This window comes from Rutilus rutilus (genome assembly GCF_951802725.1).
Source record: "Rutilus rutilus genome assembly, chromosome: 6".
Lineage (NCBI taxonomy): Eukaryota > Metazoa > Chordata > Actinopteri > Cypriniformes > Leuciscidae > Rutilus > Rutilus rutilus.
The window spans coordinates 23,983,213-24,005,338 of NC_140214.1; the positions used below are offsets into that span (position 1 = coordinate 23,983,213).

Consider the following 22,126-nt stretch of genomic DNA (forward strand, 5'->3'; position numbering starts at 1 on the left):
TGGCAGTCTGAAAGGTTTTCCTGCTATTGTATGTCTTCCTCTCTGTAGCAGAGCAACTTGAAGGCTCCAAAATGTCAAGGGAAATCCTATAATTGTTGACACAGCTTTTAGACATGACACATAAAAGAGATCAAGTACAATTCTGAAACAGTTGCTTTCCAAGCCCAACATTTGAGTTTTGAGGTTGTTCAACCTTAATTTGTTTGTTTGTTTAACGAAATGTAGCTCAACCCTTCGAATTATTAATTATTAGTAGGCTAGTGTAGGCTATTATTAATTTGATTCAAATACTTTTTTTCTCCTGACCATAGAGGGCACAAAATCTCATCTCAACACATTTAATGAATGACAACTCTTCTTATTTTATAATTTCATCTGAATATCATAATTTGCAATATTTAGTCAGCCGAACCCGTTTGGTTATTTGATCTAATTTTGTGTCTAGAAAATAGTGATCGGTGACGTATTATGTTGCGAATTTATTTAGAAACTTTACGGTATTTAGACCTGAACGAAATGACCAGTAGATGGCTGCAGTGATCCACATATCATGCCTGCCTACAGCTGTTCTAATCCAAAATGAAATTATTTTAAATTACGTTATATTACACACAGTGTTTGAAAAACCCTTCTCTTATAGCTGCCCAACAAACACAGGACGTTCCCCTGACGTTGGTATTTGGTTCCCGTTTGGTTATTTTTTACTTTAGAAGGTTGCAATCATCCGTTTTAAAAATATAACTCCTAACCACAGGAACCGTAATTGACTTAACACATTAAATACCTGGTTCTAAGGCTGTGATATTGCAACTAGTACTGCTTTTCCAAGGGTTTCTGTCTGAAGAATGAAATACTAAAATAATCTACCATTAGATTATCAAGTTTAGCCTATTGCAAATATATCTTAACAACTGATTATTTATAAATGAATCTGTAAAGTTTTGGCCACTAAAGCTATATTTAAGACAAAAGTACTGATTAAACAAGGATTAATTTAACTTTAGGAAAGTGTTAGAAAATATGTGTTGCCTCAAATGTGATCTGTTTAACTGTGTTAATGTATCCACTGTCCAGTAGATGGGGCAATAAACAAGTCCACTGAATTTGCCACTAAAGCGCCTATCCAATTTTGTTTCTGAATAGATGACATTGGGAAAACGATACCCCGCCCCTGAAATGAATGTCCAATAGTGTTCCTGAGGTTTTGATTCGATATTCTTTTGATTGGATGTGGAATATAGAGTGGGCGGAGTGCAGGATGAAACCTTATATATGCGTTGTGCTCTCAAGATTAGTTTACATTACAATTGACAAACACGTAGTAGCGTTCTATTACACGGTGGGTTGGAGCAACGACGTGAACGCTGGCGCCTCACGGCTAGTAACGGGGTAAGATGAAACCCTTTCCTCTGCCTATGAAATGATTCTGAGATTTTATTAATAAACTCCAGGCCATATTACTTTCTGAATGCAACCACATGCAGCTCAGAGGTTGGTTACGCGGTCAGCTTGATTAAAAATAGCTACTCATAGCTTGCAAACTAATAACCAATTGTAAACGTAGGCTACTAAGACATTTTAATAGTTATGTAATTCGTTTATTTTGTTGCGTGTTAACTTTCTGACTGTGCTGCCTCTTGAAATATGAAAAATACCAAGTCTGTACAAGAGCTTTTTTCCTCTCTTGTGGTCATCATCTGTATCTCTGAGACTCCAGATTATCTCTGGAAGAGTATCTGAACCCATATTGATGCTGTTTTTGTCTGTCTTTGTATGCAGGAGTCATCTGTTGCGCGACCACCTTGGTGATCAGATCAGAGGTGACAAATAATTGATTTAAAGGACCCACTGCACAGATTTAGGCACGAAGCTGAACGTCATCATCTGACCATACGAAAACATGGTGCAAAACAAAATCACGGAGGTCACCGGATTCCATCGCTCCTTCAAGGTTGGTTACTTGTTGTTCTGACTTGCCAGAAAATAGCTTAATGGCCTGAATGAAAGAGAAATTGCACGCTTAAAGTTGTGACACTTGACAGAAATGTTCCTGTCTTCCTGTTCCCAGGGGCTAAACCCTTTCAAGACTGATGAATTCATAGATCCGGAATCCCACCTTGGCTCGTCCTTCAAGAAAGACCACTCGCCAAGGCCTGGTACAGCTATTTTGCCTGCTGTTTCAATAATATTGACCGTTATTATCAGTCTTAATGGTTGACGTAAACTCTAAGGAGGTGGAGATACAAGAGAACTTTCTCAAGAACTCATTGTGTGTTAGGCAAAGTTCATAATAGATTAGAGTGTTGTTGTTTTTTTTTAAAGACATGCCATCCAGCAAGCCCATCGATATCCCTGATGCCAAGAAAAGACATAAGAAGAAAAAAAGATGCAGAGCCACTGACAGTTTCTCTGGACGTTTTGAAGGCAAGCTTTATTTATTCTCAGGCCTGGAGTTAATATTCACTGTTTGTTAAATATTAATTTTCTTTTCTTTACAGATGTTTACAAACTGCAAAATGAGATTCTTGGTGAAGGGGCTTATGCTGTTGTACAGACCTGCATCAATCTGATCACCAATAAAGAATATGCAGTTAAGGCAAGTATCAGCACCCTCTTTTGTAAAAACTGCACATCACTATATCACTGTTCATGTGGCTATCAAATAATTAGTGTCTTATCTATGTGCAGGTTAAACTCCAGTCACAAAAGCAAAATACCTTCTTAAGCTGTACACTCCTTGCATGATTATTGCTCTGATTTTACGGTCACAATCCCAGATCGTAGCCAAACCAGTGCTTATGGGTGATGCCGAAGCGCTAAGTATAAGCAGTTAGCAATGTGATCATGTGACATCACTCATGATGACACTCTGATGTTTTCAAGCAAGTTTAATATTATTGCAGCATAGTTTTGAGTGAGAAATGCATAATGTGCTTAAAGAAAACCAATGAGAAAATAAAAGGCTTGAAGGAGGGAGCAAATCAAAAGGCTTGTTTTAAGCCATACAAAATATCATAACTTTGCAATACAATATTATCTATATGTGTGTCAAGTTACCAGATTCTTTAGAGTAAATTCTGACACAAAAGTTGCATTTAACTTTAGATTGCAGGTGCACATTGTTAGCATGTTCTCTTAAATGTGTTTTTATTAACCCTCCCAAGATGTGTTTGACCCTAGGTGTAGTATGTTCTGAGGAAAGCAACCAAGCAAACTTTATTTTTTTGTGTATAGCTGTTCATGTTGTTATAAATGTGGCCAATGTTAGGTTCCAGTGTGAACAGATCATGGTTCTGGATTGACCCGTATGTGCAAAAGAGCGATTTAAAAGACGTCACACAGCAAGCTGTCATGCGAAAGTAAACACTGAGGACATGCGATTACGCGTTTATTTATAGTGATCTGCCGCGGAAGCCAGCAAGTTTATGCTCAGACAGGCAATATTAAAAAACAAAGCTGAGGATTCAAAAAAAGAGTGCAGAGTTTTAAAAAATGTGCTGTCGCTGTAACGCTTGTGAGTTCTGACATATCACTGTCCTTCCACTGACTACCTTTCGCAATTGTCTTTAACTTCTGTCTGATATGTCAAATCTGACTCCCATGAGTGCAGAATTGTGGTGAGTGTTGATATAGAGTGACGTAAAATTCGCATGAGTTCCGTTTTGACTGTTCAGACTGAGGTCGCGTTGCAAAACATCTGACCTGTATCTGATTTAGGACCACATATGGAAGTGGCCCAAGTAGGAATTATAAAGATGGTCATGAGAAAAACAGTCGAATCACATATGAGCAAAAAAAAGTTGGGCCACGTTTGCCTACTGTCTGAACATAGCTGTGTCCTGCCTTAAATGTAGTGTTACATAATAAAATTGGGTTTATGCTGGGGCAGATGGCTCTGTTTTAATGTTTCAGCCCTCATCAGGAAATACCGGACACTAGCTTTGATTTCATGGTTGTTTGAGCTTTGTTCATACAAGCTGTTTTATTTGTTGTGTGTGATGTGTACTTCTCTCTGGAACATTGGCCTTCCAGCTACTGTGCTGCTGCTGCAGCTGTGAAACAAAAATAAATGACTATTGTGCCTGTTCAGCAGAGAAACTTCCCCTTTTCAATTGTTGTTATTGTGAAGCAGGACATGTTAACTTGCAGTGTGGTTTCTCGCGTTACATCTGTTTGACCTCTAGTAGATGGATAAGGTAATATAGAGGGTGCTAAATGAGGCATGTGCAGGACGTTCATGTGGCATTTCCTAGCAAATGCTCTGTAACTTGCCAAAGGAAACACTAAATTGAAAACAGCAGGTTCTCCACATAGCTGATGTCATGGAATATTGTTCAATTCCAAGAGCTGGTGTGCATTTTTGGATGTTGGAGAAAGTTTGAAGTTTTCCTTTTAAATTATTTGTAATTTGCGTACCGTGCGACCTGAATCGTGTAAAATGTTTTGCTAATGCTAAACCTTTTGGGTTACTGTGATGTAAACGCTAATCTAAATCTATGGACCCTGTATAAATTACATGCTCTAATGCCAAGGTAAATGGATTTTATTAGTCAAAGAGACAGATGGCAAATAAACCAGTACATGGTTTGAGTTAAGGAGGGGAAACACATCTTGTAACCCCTAGCCCATTAGAAATATACACTACCGTTCAAAAGATGTGGGTCCCGGGTCAGCAAGTATTTCTTTTCAGACAAAAAAAAAGTGAATCAAGGATGTGCTAAATTGATTAAAAAGAGATTTGGACATTTGTTACAAAAGATGTAGTAAAAAAAATAAAAAAAATAAATATATATATATATATATATATATATATATATATATATATATATATATATATATATATATATATATATATATATATATATATATATATATATATTATTTTTTTTTAGATTTATTTATATATAAATAACTCCCTATTAAGTATTAATCCACATTATTTTCAACAATGATCATAAATTTTTCTTGAGCAACAAATCCGCATATTAGATTCAATGATTTCTGAAGGATCATGTGACACTGAAGACTGGAGTAATTTGCAAATTCAGCTTTGCATCACAGGAATAAATCAAATTTTTTAAATGTATTCAAATAGAAGTTATTTTACATTCAACAACTTTTGTTAGCTGCGATTTTAATCGATTTGACATCACTAATTTAAATTAAATTAACTGCTATAGCCCACTTATCACAACATTCCCAGTTGTTGATGGCCACAAAATTGGTGGCATGCCGCATGGTAGGCTCTACTAAGAATTTTCATAATTTATGGTGCGTTCACTTCCTCCTGGGAAGTTCTTCTTTTACGATTTGGGAAGTCATGTTTTCGACCTCATGTGAGTTTTAAGTCACTTTCATCAGAGCAAGATGGTGGTGTACCTTCTTTTAAGTAACCACCCAAAAAACCGTAAGGTTTTTAAACTTTCTAGAAAATGAACAAAGACTGTGTGTCACCATCAGGTGTGTTTTGCTTAGTTTTTAATTTATGAAGCCTCTGTAAAATGTCAGTACACATTGTTATATTACAATGCTATTATATATTGTGCAGGCAATTAGCTTATTTCGTTGTAAAAAAATAAAGCCTTACAATGTCACTTCTAAATGCCTTTAAGTATTGTGGTGTTCTGCATTTCTCACTGACACGCTCCTAACTCGTAAACTCTGGGCTTAAAGAAAATCCAGTTTCCCACTCGTATGTACAACTTTTTGGTGGCGTTCAACTCGTAAATTACAATATTTCCGACTTGACTTGAACGCACCATTAGTCAACCCTTCGTTTGTGATGAGGAACCTGCCATTACGTTCATCGTACATGGTCTGGGTGCCCTGACTGTTGTGAAACCTGATCATCTGTCTAGTCCGTTGGCTTGTAAAGCCTGCTGAATCAGTGGTCTGAGATGTTCTTTTGTAGACCGGCAGTGGCGTGTCATCTTGCTAATCTCCCACACATGCCGTGCGTGGGTGATCCACAAAGGGATACACAGAACTGTCGACTCGAGCTGAATACTGAGATGACGTGGGCATGTCTGAGAGTTTTGCCACTTAAGAGCAAATGTGTACTTAAAGGCTGTCTCCAGGTAGCAAATGAGCCCATCAAAACAGACTCATTGTGTTCTGACCTTGACTTGCAGAACTGTGTCCTTCCTTGGGTTTGTATTGGGTCATTAAGATGATGTTTTAATGTTCTACAGATAATTGAGAAGAGGCCGGGCCACAGTCGGAGCCGTGTCTTCAGGGAGGTGGAAATGCTCTACCAGTGTCAGGGTCACAGGTACGGAAAGCCTTATGTGACACTATTGGTCCTTTCCCAAACCTCTATAAGATGCCTCGTTTTGGCCAGACTCTAAAATGGCATTTAACCATCACAGAAATCTAATGCGACAAGCTAATTGGGCAAAAAATAAATCCAAGATGGTGGACAGAGGAGAGAAAACTTAATTTAATACTGTTTAGCTAAGCAACATGCTGATGGCAAACTATTAAAATCAACTGTGAGGTCGAGTCTCATGACTGTTAAGATGCTGCCTACATAGATTGCAATACTGCTAATTAGGTTTTGGAACTAAGCTTGTGAAGCTCATTGAAATTCCTTTAAGATACCATCATGTTACAATGCCTAATGTTAATATCTTTTCTCACCACAGAAACATTTTGGAACTGGTAGAATACTTTGAGGAGGAGGACAAATTTTATTTGGTCTTTGAAAAACTGAGAGGCGGTAAGTAGTGTGACTGCCAAGTGGTGTGGGTTTATTTTTTTTGTTTTTGTAAAATAAATATTTTTATTCAGCTAAGACACTAAATTGATCAAAAGTAAAGACATACGTTTACAAAATTTCTATTTCAATTAAATGCTGTTCTTTTGACATTTCTATTTTTAAGAACACTCTATGTATCACGGTTTTGTAATAAATAATTATAAATTTTACTTGAGCATCAAATCAGCATATTAGAATTACTCTGAGAGATATTAAACTTTAAAAGTTAAACTTCGAACTGTTGTCTATTCTTTTGGTAAAGATTCTATCATATATATAATATCAGCAAATTTCATGCATTTATTAATTTTCTCAGGTTCTATCTTGACCCACATACACCGAAGACAACACTTCAATGAGCAGGAAGCCAGCATAGTGGTGCAGGACATCGCCAGTGCTCTGGACTTCCTACATAACAAAGGTTGGGGCCAATTCAACACAATGTCTTCATGCAGTCTATATATTACCAACATAAATGTTTATTCATTATGTCTTCTACTTGTTCTAGGGATGGCACATCGAGACCTAAAGCCAGAGAACATCCTCTGTGAACATAGTGACAGGGTGAGTCTCTCTCTGTACACGAGGAGACATGAGACATCTGAGGAGAACACATATGCACTGCATTTCTGACCAGATTTTTGACGAATATGTTGGGTACAGTAGCATTTTGTGTTTTTTTTTGTTTTGTTTTTGTTTTTTTGAGCTGTTGAACAAAACCTGAATTGACCCATAGGAATACTCAATGCAACGCTTTTAACTCCCTTTACTATGACATTTAAAAGGGTTATTTTCTTTTTCTTTTCTGTAGATTTCTCCAGTGAAGATCTGTGATTTTGATTTGGGTAGTGGGATCAAACTGAATAGTGACAGCTCACCCATCTCCACCCCTGAACTCTTGACTCCGGTGAGTTTAACCTCGTAAGGACCACTTAAATAGTGTTCAACCAATAATTTTGATGGCCAGTGCTGATACCTTAGAGCAGAGTGGCTGATGGCCTATATTGTATTGTACTATTTCATTTAAAGATGGTCAATGACACATGCTGCAGTGAAATTTATATTTATTTTACATAATATTTATTAAAATGGAAATAATTTGAAAGTGAATCAATATGAAATAATAATTTGAACTCTAAATTAAACAGATTTGTACTTTAGATTATTTAATGAGATTACACTATTTTCCATTAATAAAATGTTAAAATTACTAAAAGAGCTATAGGACATGTGATTGTAGGAGAGGGGTAGGAATTTATTTTTAACATTTTGATTAAGAGCTGTGAGGCTGGTTGGTGTTTAAGAACTTGTAAACACCCACAAATTGAACTTATTTCCATATGAACGCATTGTCACCTACATTTCATCTGGTATAAGTGTACATAAATCAAGTCACTAGTCAGTATTTTAATGCCATTTTTATTGCCGCTTCACTGCACTGTTCTTATTTTGATCGAGGACAACCGAGATAACGGTTATTGCTTTAAAGCTACAGCCAATAAACCTCCATTTGATCGCGTCCAGTAACTGAGTTTTGTGAGGTTTCGACATCTGTTTTGATGTGCAGTGTTACCATAGGTCACAGAATTATGTCAAGATTACAGATCAAGGAACCGTTGACCTTAAGTGGTTTAATTACCACTGAGTCTGAAGGGAACAGGCAAAGGTCTTTTAATGTGAATACTTTCATGTACAGAGATCAAAATTCCTCATGGGGATCTTTTCACACATATTTCCCTCTTCTTACCGCACCCTGGTGGTGAGCACTCAGACTTTTTTACAGTCTGTTCTTCTTGATGTCTGCAGACTCTGGAACTGGGTGGGTCAGAGCTTGGATGGTGTACCCTTTCCATTTACTTTTAACTTAGACTTTGGTTCCTCTTCAAAACACAAATGGAGACATTTTAAATAAAACCTGAGATTTCTGTCTCTCCATTGACCGTTATTCCTCAAACTTTGGCGCTTCAAAAATTTCATAAAGACCTCTTAAAAGCAATCCTTATGAATCAAGCAGTCTAATTCAATTCTTCTGAAGATGCATTATGATGAACCGATTTAATTTAGGCTTTTATTCACACATAAACATTGACCAACGTACATGCATAAATGCATAAAGTACATAAAATCTGGTCACCGGAACCTTAAACGTGCTTGAACAAAAGTCTTAACTGAACAAGTATTTAATGACAATTATCATTTGTGGGTGAACTATCCCTTTTAAATGTTCTGGGTTTTTTTTTTTTGGTTTTTTTTGTTGCATTTTTCACCCACAACTGTGGTTTTACTTGCTAGAATAATGACAAGGGAAAGTCCCTGGTTTTGCCAGAACTAAAGTCCTCTCATGCCATAACATTCTGTTCTTAAAGGTGCCTTATGTAAAAATTGAGGTAAAAATATCCAAAAAATGAGCTACATGCATCAAAAGAATGAGAAGAAATAAGGGCGATGATGTCATTAAAAAAATGTCAAGTTATAGTGCTGCAGAGATATCAACCTCAATTAGCATTAGCATTAATAGCCACGGCCCGACAGGTGTCGTAATACCAGTTTCGGCCATGGGAGGCGGTATGCCGGCAACATAACCACCAGCCAAACATGCAATACACGAATAACTCGCACGGCTTGTGGGCGTACTTGAACCTGATGTCAATCGTGTGGAAAGTAGCCTACTGCCCACTACTACATTCAAATAAAATATGATAAAAAAGGAACAGAACCAGAGTAAACATTGGCACTGCTTTCCATCGCTGGAGACAACTAATGGACATGAAAAAAATGAGGTTTGACTTCGAACTTGCAACATTTCGTTTGGATTGGTAAGTAAGATGCTGTTAGTATTTCGTTAGAAGTTTGTTTTATATGTTTGTGTAGATTTTCGGGAAGTTATAACATAGAAATGTATCGAAGGCTGTTCGATAAACGTATATAACGTTCATAAATACAGTATTGTAATATAGTACACATAGCACAATCTCTATTGCTCTTTTTTTCTTGCCAACTACGTGACCTATATTATGTTTATTAAATGGCTTTCCTGAGGTAAATCTGACATAATTGTTCTCCAGCTGTGTTATTGACCTCTTCACGATGATAAAAAACACTGATTGGTCGATATTATGTATGAGGAATACATTTTGGTAAGTTGTAGCCTAATGTTACTGTATCTTTCAGTGTTCGTGATTTTTTTACTATTAGCTAGTAGAGATGATCGGTTCACATGCGCTAGGGATCTGTCGTGTAACATTTACAAGCGCCAAAACGGTATTTAATTGACAGAATCTGAGAGCTGAGATTTTTTTATATCATAACTAACCTGCTCTGTCTAGTCTGTCGGTCTCCGTGTCCTCTTTGCTTCGCGATTTTTCTGTGCGTGAGAAAATTGATGTGTGGGGTGAGAGCGTGTGAAAAGTGTTTGCGTGTGTCTCACGGTGAATGCGTGAGAGTTGGAAGCTCTGGTTATGTTGGCGCTAGCTTGGTCAACATCAGCGAATGCTGTCTGTCAAATTAATGTAATTCAAACTAACAATAAAAATGTAATATGAACAAAACGAATATGAACATATTCACTGGTAAAGGTGAAGGGGAGTAGCTTGAAGATATTCATACTCTAGAGTAGACCAACTCACTTTCTGGAGGTATACTGCCCCCATCTGGTATGGAATGTGGAGTATGAATTTATTTATTTTTACATAAGGCACCTTTAATCCATTTGAGAACATGCAGTTGAGACTGATGCAATGCCAGCACTAACTTTCAGTGGTTGAGGTCACTGATGTAAACAAGGTGACTTAACGTCTTTGTGTACATCACTTGCTAATCCTAACCCTGTAGCCTACATGTTGTCTGGAAACACTTTCCTTTATAACGACGGGAGGAAGAGGGTGGGGCTGCTCATAAGCGACAGACAGCTTTGTGTGATACTCAGATTCCTCTTGCACAGAGGAGCATTATGTAAGGGCTCAGTCATGCTGAAAGCAGAACCAGCTGGGCAATGAACTGACAATTGGGGGATCATTGCTGGACTCTCGGTTTGTTGAATCACAGTGCACAACTGTGTCTCTAGTGAAAGGGATCCAATTGCGCTTCCATAATCAGGTGATCTTTTATTCGCTTCAATTGTTTAACCAATAGTTATTTCTTCTGATTACAAAGGCATTGTGTCCTAAGATCAACTGGCCAAACATCTTATGGTAAAAGCACACAGTGACATTTTATCACGGCACACTCCATTTTTGCCGGTTGTCTCGTTTCCTTGAAAGTGATGCCCCTGACACCTTTACAGAGCTCTGATGGTTTGAGGGAACATGGAGTGTGCTTGCGAGGTTACCAAGGCTTGGGTTTAGACTTGTCAGGGTCAGAGGGAAGGCAGCCCAGGCTGATTTTTAGGATGCTATTTAAGGACACAGTCTCCTCCCCCTCTGCATAATGTATTTAGCCTCCTCCGTTTGCATCAGTGACTCATGTAGTAGTTGTGTAACAATCTTTTTTACCAGACCGCTGCACTTCCATAAAAATAAACTGGTCTGCTTGTCCCGCCAAACTGCTAACCTCCTGTGTTTTTGTTGCATTAATTATTAGTGCACCATTCAGGATGTCCGTTCGTATGTGTGTTATGTAACACTCAAGCAGGGTTGGGGCTTGTTTATCCCCAGCCGGTGTAGAGCGGCTTAAATCCTTTTTCTTTTTTCCCCTCGAGCAGCAACCTTTTGGCCTAGTTTCCACATGACGCAGGGCAGACAGCAGCCTGTGGTCCCTGCTGGAACAGTTGTCCGCTGACGCGCCCAGGTCTGAATCGGATCAGGCCACCCCAGCTTAACTCGGAACAATGAACTTGATAATGCCTCTGCAGGTGAAAACAAACAGGAGAGGCCAAGCTGAGGGATTGCTGACAGCTCTGACAAATGATGTAGCTCTAGGTTGCTCACCTTGTTACCGTACATCAGAACTCATTGTCTGACCTAGGGACATGCTGATGGGACGTTGTAATGAGTGTATATGTTGTAAACATGAAGTGAAACAGAACTTGAGGCTGGATTGTTCCTCTCTGCTCTACCCAATAGTGTACTTTGGCATTTAAAAACAATATTGGAAACTTTTGGACTTTTCTTTGCATGTCTGAGGACTTTTATAGTATGTACTAAAGTGTTTTTAATTCCTGCAGTGTGGCTCAGCTGAATACATGGCCCCTGAGGTGGTGGAAGCCTTTAATGAAGAAGCTAGCATTTACGACAAGCGTTGTGACCTGTGGAGCCTCGGCGTCATCCTCTACATCATGCTAAGTGGATACCCGCCCTTTGTGGGTCGCTGTGGAACAGACTGTGGTTGGGATTGGGGAGAGCCCTGCCAAGCCTGCCAGGTACACCACACATCTAGTTTGCTGGGAAATCAGGCAGTTTCGAAAGTACTGAAAGTCCAAAACTTTCCGGTGGAATTGTAGTAGGAAAGACCTAGTAGGACCTGGTCTAGCCATCTTGTTTCATAGTCAGGGCATGATGGCCTGGGGCAACTAACTTTTTATTTGGCATTAATTTTATTTAGTTGGGCTAGTAGTTTTTGTGACTACGAAGAATTGTGAAATTTTACTGCTGTTACATTTTTGGTGTCATAACTACTTTTATTTATTTATTTTTAAGGGAAGAGGGCGATGAACTCAATGAATAAATCATTTATTTTAGTAGTTATTTATTACTTTTGTGGCAGGGAAAATAAAAATCTGAACCACTGGCTTGACTGGTCCAGTACCAAAAAAAAAATCCCTGATCCCTGTTACTACTACAGATTAGATGTTTAATACCATTCATTACAATTTGTCCACAGAGCATGCTGTTTGAGAGTATTCAGGAAGGTAAATATGAGTTTCCAGAGAAGGACTGGGCACACATCTCCCCTGCAGCCAAAGACCTCATCACCAAGCTGTTGGTTCAGGATGCCAAAGACCGCCTCAGTGCCGCGCAAGTGCTGCAGCACCCATGGGTTAAAGGGGTACGTCCATTACTTCCAAGCTCTAGGACTTTGAAGACTTTATTTAACCCAGGTAACATATTTGCTGCTTTGACTTATTTGACTCATTTCTGTTGTCCTTCATTTTTAGTGTGCACCAAACACTGTGTCTGCATCCATACTCCATCAGAGGTGGGTAAAATGCAGATTAAAGGCCCTGATGTACTCTCAGCAAAGTTGATTTTCGCTCTTCTCTTAAAGGGGTTTGAAATGCGTGCGTTTTGGTGTACTGTTAGTGCTATAAAGCAGTTTTTTTATTTATTTATTATTATAATTTTTTTATTAAACCTGAAAAGAACAGTGTGCATGTCACTTTCTATTAGAAGCACACCTACCTATACATAATTGCCAAAGACCAAAGGTAGTTCGAATGGGTATAACAGCTTCTCGGGAATGTCAAATTCTCAAAACAATCTTCAAACAGATTTTGTTTGGATTTTGTCACGAGTTTGTTCTTCAATTCTGCTATCAGGGCCTATATAATACAGTATATCAGGGCCTTAATACATTTCTGAATCCCATTATCCAGCAGCAATAGTTTTGACTGTAAATACCAGATCATTTAATATTCATGCTATCCTGACCATCAATGTCTTTTCTCCAGGGGCGGTAGCGCTCAGGACCTGACGTTCTTTGCAGGGCAGGCCGTAGCCCTGAACCGGCAGCTGGCTGAGAGGGAAGAGAGCGAGGAGCAGCAGCAGCAGCTGGAGGAGATCTCCTCCCCACTTCTCTTCTCCAGCAGCTCCAGCTCCATGCTGCTGTCTCCACCCTCGAGGTCCAAGCTGGCCCGCCGCAGGAAGACCGCAGGCAGCCAGCACCAAGGGCCGGTGTGTGCTTCTGAACTGCGCCAGCTCCTCGCCCCACTTGTGCTCGTGGGCGACTGTGCCTGATCTCTACCACCTTCTCCAGCCTCCGATCACCCCCGACGACCTTTATCAGAATCTTCAACTAGGCGGTGTGTTGACCTCTGACCTCTCTGCCCAATTACTTTGTGGGTCGTAAGCTTTTGTGGGAAGGACTCTCGTGTTTGTAGCACTTAAAGCACCTCCAAGGCCCCCTGCACAGATTGGGTAAAATGTGGCTGGAAAAAGACTTGTTGATGTCTGAGAGTCCCTGGAATCTGTCAATATAACAATGTTTACGAAAAGCACGAGAATCAAAGGACTCAAGCTGCTTCCATTCCTCCACAGCTGGACCCCACAGAAGCCATTTAATTTCTAAGCATTAGAAAAACTTTTGCTGTTTGCCTTTGCGCTCACATGGGACCCCCAGCAGCCGAATCTTTTGTACTTGCGCAGTCTTTGAGACTTACTTTTTCTTCAGTAACTCACAAAGTGATAATGATGGCAGCCTATGACTGTAATTAAGCAGCAACTGTTGTTGGGACTTAAGTGGCAAATTAATTTATAATTCATTCAAGTTATCCAGGGCAGAAACTGCAGCCATGTTGTGCGGGGTTCATATCTGAATTATCAAGGACATTATTTACCTATTTCAATCCACTGTATTACTGTAAAAACACTTGTTTTCTGCCAAAATCAAATCTGAGCAGTGCTTTCTGCAGAAACCTCAGGATCTCTTTCTGAATGAACAACCAAAGCAGATTTAAAAGCTGAAAGGCCCATTCTATGTAAATTCATTGGTGTTTAACATGTCTTGTCCTTGCACTGGAAAGTTCCGGTTTTCTTTTTCTTTTTCTTTTTTTCTTTTTTTTTAGGGAGGCGGCACAACTTCTGTACTTGGCCTCTCAGGAAAACAGGATTTGGTTCCATAATGTTTCCACCCCTTTTCGTTTCCTCTTTTGACCTGAAACGCCATGCAATGCCATGGGGGTTTTGAGGAATTGACAGGTGCATTTTCAAGGCTCTGCTGCAAATTCTGAGAAGTCTAGCATTTGCATTTCCAACTCCTTTTTCACCATTCATTCAGTTAGTCATTGAACATTTCGTGTACACACGGGCTCTGTCAATGACTCCATTCACTGTTTGAATAAAGGTGGTTTATTCCACGAAAAGACCTTAAGTCCTCTGTTAGCCTCCTTTTTGTGCTTGTAGACAGACATCTGAGAGAAAGGTAAAGCATAGAAATGCAGAAAAAACTCCAGAAACCAATGTGCCGTGCTGCTATAATATTTTGCCCCCCTGCCACCTTTTTTATTTTTTGTGCTAGGAAGGGAGATTTTTATCTTCACTTGGTTTTTTTTTTTTTTTTTTATTGTTTGTCTATTGGTTTTTAAAAGTTGTCTAACTTGTGTTATGAGAGAATTTGAGAGAATTTTTTTGGGACCTCAATAAGTGCCAATATATAGACCAAAGGCTTGATTTCTTCTCAAATATTACTTGTGTTGTTCCACATTTCCGATCTATGATGACTTTAGACACTTTAATGTTTGATAGGTTTTTCTCATATACTGTAATGTAACCAGAAAATATGCAGATCAACCTGGAACAAAACACTTTCACTCTGAGTGAAGCAAAGCCTATCATTGAGGGTTTTGGTGTAATAAGGTAGTGGTTTGTCTTACAGTAAGACTTTTTCTTGAAATGCAAAATAATATATAAATGTTGTGGGTATTTTTTTTTTTTTCTTTTTTTTTTTTTTTCCTGACGGAAACCACCTAGGATGGAATCTGTTGAGTTTAGTCTTTCCTTCTGAGAAAGACCCCATTTTTATTTTTATTTGGCATTGTTTTTTTCATAGAAGCCCCCTCTACACTCATGTAAGGGACCAGTGGTGTACACCTTTCGTGGTTATTTGTGTATTTTCATGTGGGAGTATTTTTTTTTTTTTTCTTTTTTCTTTTTTTTTTTTTTTTCCATCTGACCCAGGGGGGCCAAATAAAGAACATGGAAAATTGTTCAATTACAGTGGTTATTTTTTTTTTTTTTTTTGTAAAAAGACTCATAATTGACCACTTAAGCTCAAGGGATTATTATTATTATTATTATTATTATTATTATTATAATATACAATAGTAAAATTCTTATACAAAATGAGTTCCTCTATAACAATATTACATTTTAATTTTTTTATATCTATTATAATTTACTTTGGGACCATACAAAAACTTTTGTTGTGCATGTAATTCTTTATTATTGTAGGATGATAAACAAACAGCCTCACCTAAATTGTGATAGAGGAGAACATTGGTGTCTGTAAAGATGCGCATATATATATATATATATATAAAACCTTTAAGAGGTTTCTGTCCTCCATTTTAGATAGATTGATGTACAGACCAATGGACCTGGCCTATTTCCTTTTTCTTTTTGACGATAATTCCACGTAGCAATGCGCTGTGGATTTTGCTTGAACCTTTTCAGAGATTTTTTTTTTCTTTTTTTTACTTCTATCTCACTCTTTCAAAAAGTTAAAAGAAAATTAAAAGAAATGTTATTCAAGCAAATTACTTGTTCTCATGTGTTTGTCTTTCACAAACATCACTGAATGTCTGTCCTTCATTGTACACACACTGATGTAATTTTTACATCACAGCTTTGATAAACACTTCAGTATGCCATTACATGTAGTTCGCATGCCAGTGACAAGCAGTGCCAGTCCTAGATGTATGGGGGTCCTAAGCAAAACTTTGTGAGGGGGGGCCTGTCAGTGTATTCATCAAAACCCTTTAATCTGTTCTTTCAGAGCAGTTTCACTGTCAACACACAGTGAGCTGAAACTGTCAGTAATACATAAAAAAAAAGACAATTACAAACAAAAGGACAAATACAACAGAAAAAAGATTACAAATGAAATGAACAATTTAGCCTAATAATAATAGCCTGCCAAGTCTCTATTTTGAATATGCAGTTGTCATAACTGCTTACATTTGAAAATGCTTTCAGCCTAGTGAGTCCTGTCATGTTGATAATGGTTGGTGCAGATGGGTTTATTAACTGTTGGATAGTCAAGGGGGTAAATATGTAGGCCTAATTGTAATGCTGAATGTTATTCAGTATTCTCAATGGTGATTAACATTAAAGTAGTATGTAACGTTTTTTCCGTAGACATAAATTAAAGGGGTGAGCGGGGCACACACTAACAAGGGGCTAGTTGTAACACGCATCGTTTAAAAGTTAATTTTCCAAATCGTTTTTTGTGTTGATTTAAAATTAGATAAATCTGATATTATTTTAACCTCCAATTATGTTATTTAACAGTTGATATGGTTATTTAATGCTTCACTAACTAGCAGAAGACACTAGCAGGGTTTAGATTCAGTTGTGCAGGCGGGGCATGTTGTAACACAATGTGCCCATATTAGAACAATGCTATTCTATTCTATACTTTTATGAATTCTATTGAGAAACCATGAGAAAAAAAGTGCATATAGACTGAAAGTCAATGTTCAGATTGGCTATTATTCATTATTATTATGTTTTGAATTATGCTGTATAGCTGTGTTTTGCGGTTTTTGTTGTCAAATATGTTGTCAAAATATTTTAGTTTGTCTTTATTATTTTAGATAACATTTTAAGCTTTTAAGCTTGTCATATGGCCATATTACAACATGCCCATCCATTCTTTCAGGGTAAATCAAGAAAAAAGTATACACTGTATTAATGAAACAAAACCACATAATTGTACTAGATGTGGGAAATTAATGTGGGGAAAACTAAATTCTCTGAACCCCAAGTGAATTTACATCACAAACTAAGAAAGTCAGAAAGTGATACTCTCTGATGCAGGCCATGCTGACAAGACTGCATAATGTCTTAAAGAAAGTTGAAACTTTAAGGGTAAAAAGAATCAGTGCCATTGTAAGAGTAAAAAACAAAAAGTATAATCTGATAAATATGGTTGACAATTAAAAATCGTATTTACTCGCATTTCAAACAAAGAATGAGCGTCGAGCTGTGTTGGGAAAAGGCAGGGTTGAAAAGCAACACGAGCTCCCCCACGTGTTGAAATCCAGACATTATTTTGTTTCGCAACATTAATTTCACTGGTAAAAATCAGTTGTTGCAACATTTTGGCACAACTAATTCTTATTATTATTAAAATGTGAGACGCGATAATTAATTTGAATTTAAAACCCAAATTATCTATCCTAGAAGGGTAGAAAATTAATTAGAATACGACAATTCACCATGACGTCACAACAGTAATTGACGTTCTTCCGGGTGGCAAAAGCCGAAGCGTTCCTATGGCAACGCTAGTAAATTGCTTGAAAGGGAGGCCCACCGTCGACAGTAAAAATGTAATAAAAACAAAAAAATGTAATTAAATATAATGCATTTTTTTTATCATAATAACAACTGTGTTTAATTATATAAGTAAAAAATATAATAAATATGTAATATAGTAGGCCTACACATAATTAGCAAAATACTCTCTATAGTTCTTTTTTCTAGCCAAAATAACGTGCTATAGCCTATCATGGTCATTAAATGGCTTTCCTGAGGTGTTATGTGACAATTGTTCTCCAGCTGTTATATCGACCTTTGCGCGGTTGAAAAGCACTGATTGGTCGATATTATGTAACGTTATGAGGAATATACATTTCGGTAAGTTGCGTGAGAAAATGGATGTGTAGTGAGAGCGTGTGAAAAGTGACAATTGTATGAGGCGCCACGTAGGATTTAAATCAAACTTCGCTTATCAATACATACATAACACACGTGCATATACAATTATAAATTACTCGCATATGCATTTATACTATTGGATGTTCAAAACACATATATGAAATACACGTGCACACTAAAATCCATACCAATATATTATGTTAGTAATGAATGCATATACACTTGTGAATAACTTGCATACATATAAACTTGACGCACGCATACACCTATAAATACTCGCATATACACTTCCATGCATATACACCTACTGTATTTAAACACACTCGCTGCACGCAGACACACCTAAACACTCGCGCATACATCAAAATAAAACGTGGATGCATGCTTTAGTTGTGTAGGCTATATGTATGCGATTATGTATAGGTGTATGCGTGCGTCAAGTTTATATGTATATGCAAGTTATTCACAAGTGTATGTGCATTCATTACTAACATAATATGTTTTGGTATGAATTTCATATTAGTGTGCACGTGTATTTCATATATGTATTTTGAACATCCAATATAGCCTACATTTCCTACTTTGACGACACGACGTCCACGCGCTATAACCTCCTCACCCAAAGGAAATCGATGAAACCCCTACACCTTTTGCTGTATATCTGTAGCGCAACCCCAAACACAACACGTTTTCATCATCGTTTCAACTTTGAGCAACAACGTTTTTAACTAGGGTGAATACTGGCAAAGTGGGACAATGGGTAAAGTGGGACAGTTAAGCTTCTTAATTTCTATCTTTGCATGTATATGATTCCATTACTAAAAATCAACGCTGAGCTCATCATAAAGTATGTGATAAAAAAAAAATAGATTCTGTGGCTATGACATCACTTCCGGGGGTGTGGCACACCATATTCAACAACCTTACAGTGAACCGTGACGGTAAAGTAAAATGACATAGCATTCTGAGGTGAATAATGTTAAGATTATAAAAATTAAAACACTCATGGATCATTTGTAATTGTTATATATTTTGTTATAGGATGTAATGGTGAATCAGAATTTGTAAAAATCACATTCATATATGAATCTTGTTTTTTAGTTTTTTTATGTGATTTTGACACTGTCCCAGTTTGCCAATAGCGTATTGTTAAACTGGGACAGGGTATTACTGGCAAACTGGGACAGCCATTTAAGTCATTCTAATGGGGGAATTACTAATGGGGCAATTCCCTTTTTGTATGCCCCTCATAAGTTTAGTTAGCTAGCTAGATATTTCAACAAAGATTGTAAACTGATTTTAAAAAACAATGCCGATAAAAATAAATAAAAATAAAAAACAAGAAAGATGGAGGGTACAAGCTTGGATGGCTGGGACATTTGCAATATTTTCAAAAATATTTTCAACAAAAAGAAATGAAACCTAGCCTGTGTGGAATAAAATTAACCTATAAGAAGAAATGTTTATGAAGATTTCTATTTTTTAAATAGCCAAATACCAAAACCCAATACAAATTATTGAGGACAGGCGAGGGAGGGAGGGGTTTAAAGAATCTGCTGTGCCTGCACCCCTCCTTAAAAAAAGTGTTTTTTATTATTTTTGTTGTTGTTGATGTTTATATTGTTATTGTGTATTTAATTCATTGGGCCTACATTTGAATAACAATTTAATGTGTTTGAAGTGTCCCAGTTTGCCAATAAAGGTGTCCCAGTTTGACAGTAGCGCCTGGAAAAATGTGGTTTGGGGTCCATGTGTGTTTGAGGAAGAGTCATCCATCCTGTGTTTAATGTTTCTTTCTTTTTTATTCTGTATAGTAGAGTAGAGCTCTTAAGCTATTTAGAATAGTATAATTTGAGGGGCTAAGACATTTGGATCATAATAAAACATTATGCAGAAGGTAAATTTTTAGAAAGTGTCCCACTTTACCAGTATTCACCCTATGTAACTGTTGCAGTCGCCGGCTGGATCTCTTCAGTTAAAGCCGCTCGCGTTCTGCCACCCGGAAGTTACTCGGTGCCTATTGTTCACAAACATTCTGAAAAGGCCTATAGAAAATCAAGATAATAATAGCAGTTTAGATACACGTTTTCTTACAAGTCTTTTTTACGAAGGGTATAGCCTACCGTCTACCAGATGGGAGACATTGAAAAGAATGATGGAAAGGATGCAGTCGATCCACTATAAATCAGATTTGTGAGAATTTGTTTATATGGTTTTATTTATTTATTTAATAAAAATGCTTAGAGATAACGGCCAAGATCACAAAGCTGTTTTGACTTTAGACACATCTGACATTAGACTTATGAACAACACAGAGCACTAGCTAACATTTACAAATTCAGCACTGGAAGAATATTGAATTCTGTACAGCAGCATCCAAGAGAAAATGAATGGAGAACATTTATTGGAAGCAATATTAACAGAAATTCTGTTCATTTTTCAGTGCTTCTGGCACACAGTTTTCAGCACTGCAGTTATTGACCCGATGAGAAAAACCGCTGTCTTGAACAGAATGTACCATATCAGCACTGGATCCAAAATCCCTTACAGAAACAGAAAAAAATACACACACACACACACACACACACACACACACACACACACACACACACACAAAAACACATTCAGTAGACGCAAGAGATGGAGATTTATTTGTGATATGCACGGAATCTAAAATTGTGGGTCTGAGATTCACAGCATTCACTAGTAAAATAAAACAGTAAAGTTCTTATAAAATACATGAAATATTATGAAATGCCAAAAAAGATTGAAACTATCCAAGAAAAAGGACAGCATGCAGCTACAGAACCTTTTAACATTTTCTTATACAAAATGAGTTACTCTATCAATATTCAATTTAAACATATATTTATTTATTTATTATAATTTACTTTGGGACCATATAAAAACTTTTGTTGTGCATATAATTATTTTTATTATTATTATTTTATTTATTTTGCTAATGTGTGTTACAGGTCACAGGTCAGAGCATTTAAATAATATTATATTACAATTGTCAACAGACATTTCTACCAAACAGTAAGTTAAATTTAGTTTATCCTGCATATTGATCTATAAAGCAATTAACGTCAATTCTATAGGCTAATATGATTTATTCCAATAATCCAAATTCTTTATACTGATGTATTAAGTCTCAGATCATGCTAACTGGAGAAACTTACTTGATGGTGTAGAGCTTTGGTATGTGGTGGTCAGAGAGGATGATGTTTTATTTACAGCGGATAATTTTGCAGGAAAATCACAGTCTGAATCACACACACACACACACACACACACAAAAGGAAAAACGTTCTTAGTCGAAAATTTTTAGTTTAAATTTGTTCAATGGGCTGACAGAATTTCACACTTACCTTCCACTTTTACATAAGCCCTGCTCATTGAATCCATTGACTTTGTTTGGCAGCTATATATTCCTGTATGATTATTATTTGCACTGTGAACATGTATAGAGAGTGTGATACTATTACACGAAGACTCTAGACTGTACTCAAATTGTTGATCTTTCACCACTTTTACATGGTTTTGTGGTCCATGGCAAGCAAACTGACATGTGAGGGTAAAGTCTTGACTGGAGCAAACGTTCTGCCCTCCACTCACGCTGATGTTGGTCTGACAGCCACCTAAAAGAAATAATTACAGAAATGTAGCTCTCCAAATATACATTAAAAAAAGGTTACTACGTACCTTTTCTGAAACTTACCACTTATATATGATGGAATCAACAGCAGCAAAATGAATTTCAGAAAGCACATGTTTGAACTGAACTGAGACCAACTGTTGAGGTTCAAGATAGACTTTGCAGAGATCCACTCACATGTCA

At 37.3% G+C, this 22,126-nt stretch overlaps 1 protein-coding gene and 1 long non-coding RNA gene across 5 annotated transcripts; one reads left to right on the forward strand and one right to left on the reverse strand.

Moving 5' to 3' along the window:
* The first annotated feature begins 606 nt into the window (after positions 1-606).
* On the forward strand, positions 607-15,617 carry mknk2a (MAPK interacting serine/threonine kinase 2a). 4 transcript variants are annotated; one of them, XR_014627834.1, is made up of 15 exons: positions 607-1,389; positions 1,780-1,951; positions 2,069-2,156; positions 2,323-2,424; positions 2,499-2,596; positions 6,192-6,271; positions 6,645-6,718; positions 7,074-7,178; positions 7,266-7,321; positions 7,569-7,664; positions 11,919-12,113; positions 12,575-12,739; positions 12,849-12,889; positions 13,362-15,327; positions 15,533-15,617. XR_014627834.1 is itself a non-coding variant. In XM_084412720.1 (15 exons), exons 2-15 carry the CDS (start codon positions 1,901-1,903, stop codon positions 13,645-13,647), a joined length of 1,392 nt encoding a protein of 463 aa, XP_084268846.1. In that variant the 5' UTR covers positions 607-1,389; positions 1,780-1,900; the 3' UTR covers positions 13,648-14,777. The 4 variants fall into 4 exon arrangements, 3 of the variants coding, with proteins under 3 accessions (XP_084268846.1, XP_084268845.1, XP_084268844.1); XM_084412720.1 differs by lacking the exon at positions 15,533-15,617 and having other exon boundaries at positions 13,362-13,451; positions 13,497-14,777; XM_084412719.1 differs by having other exon boundaries at positions 13,362-15,616.
* A 5,044-nt stretch (positions 15,618-20,661) lies between these two features.
* Positions 20,662-22,126, reverse strand: LOC311292785. The gene is made up of 4 exons (XR_014627798.1): positions 22,007-22,126; positions 21,657-21,926; positions 21,468-21,551; positions 20,662-20,828 (listed from the first exon to the last, which is right to left on the reverse strand). It is a non-coding gene; the product is annotated as an uncharacterized lncRNA (long non-coding RNA).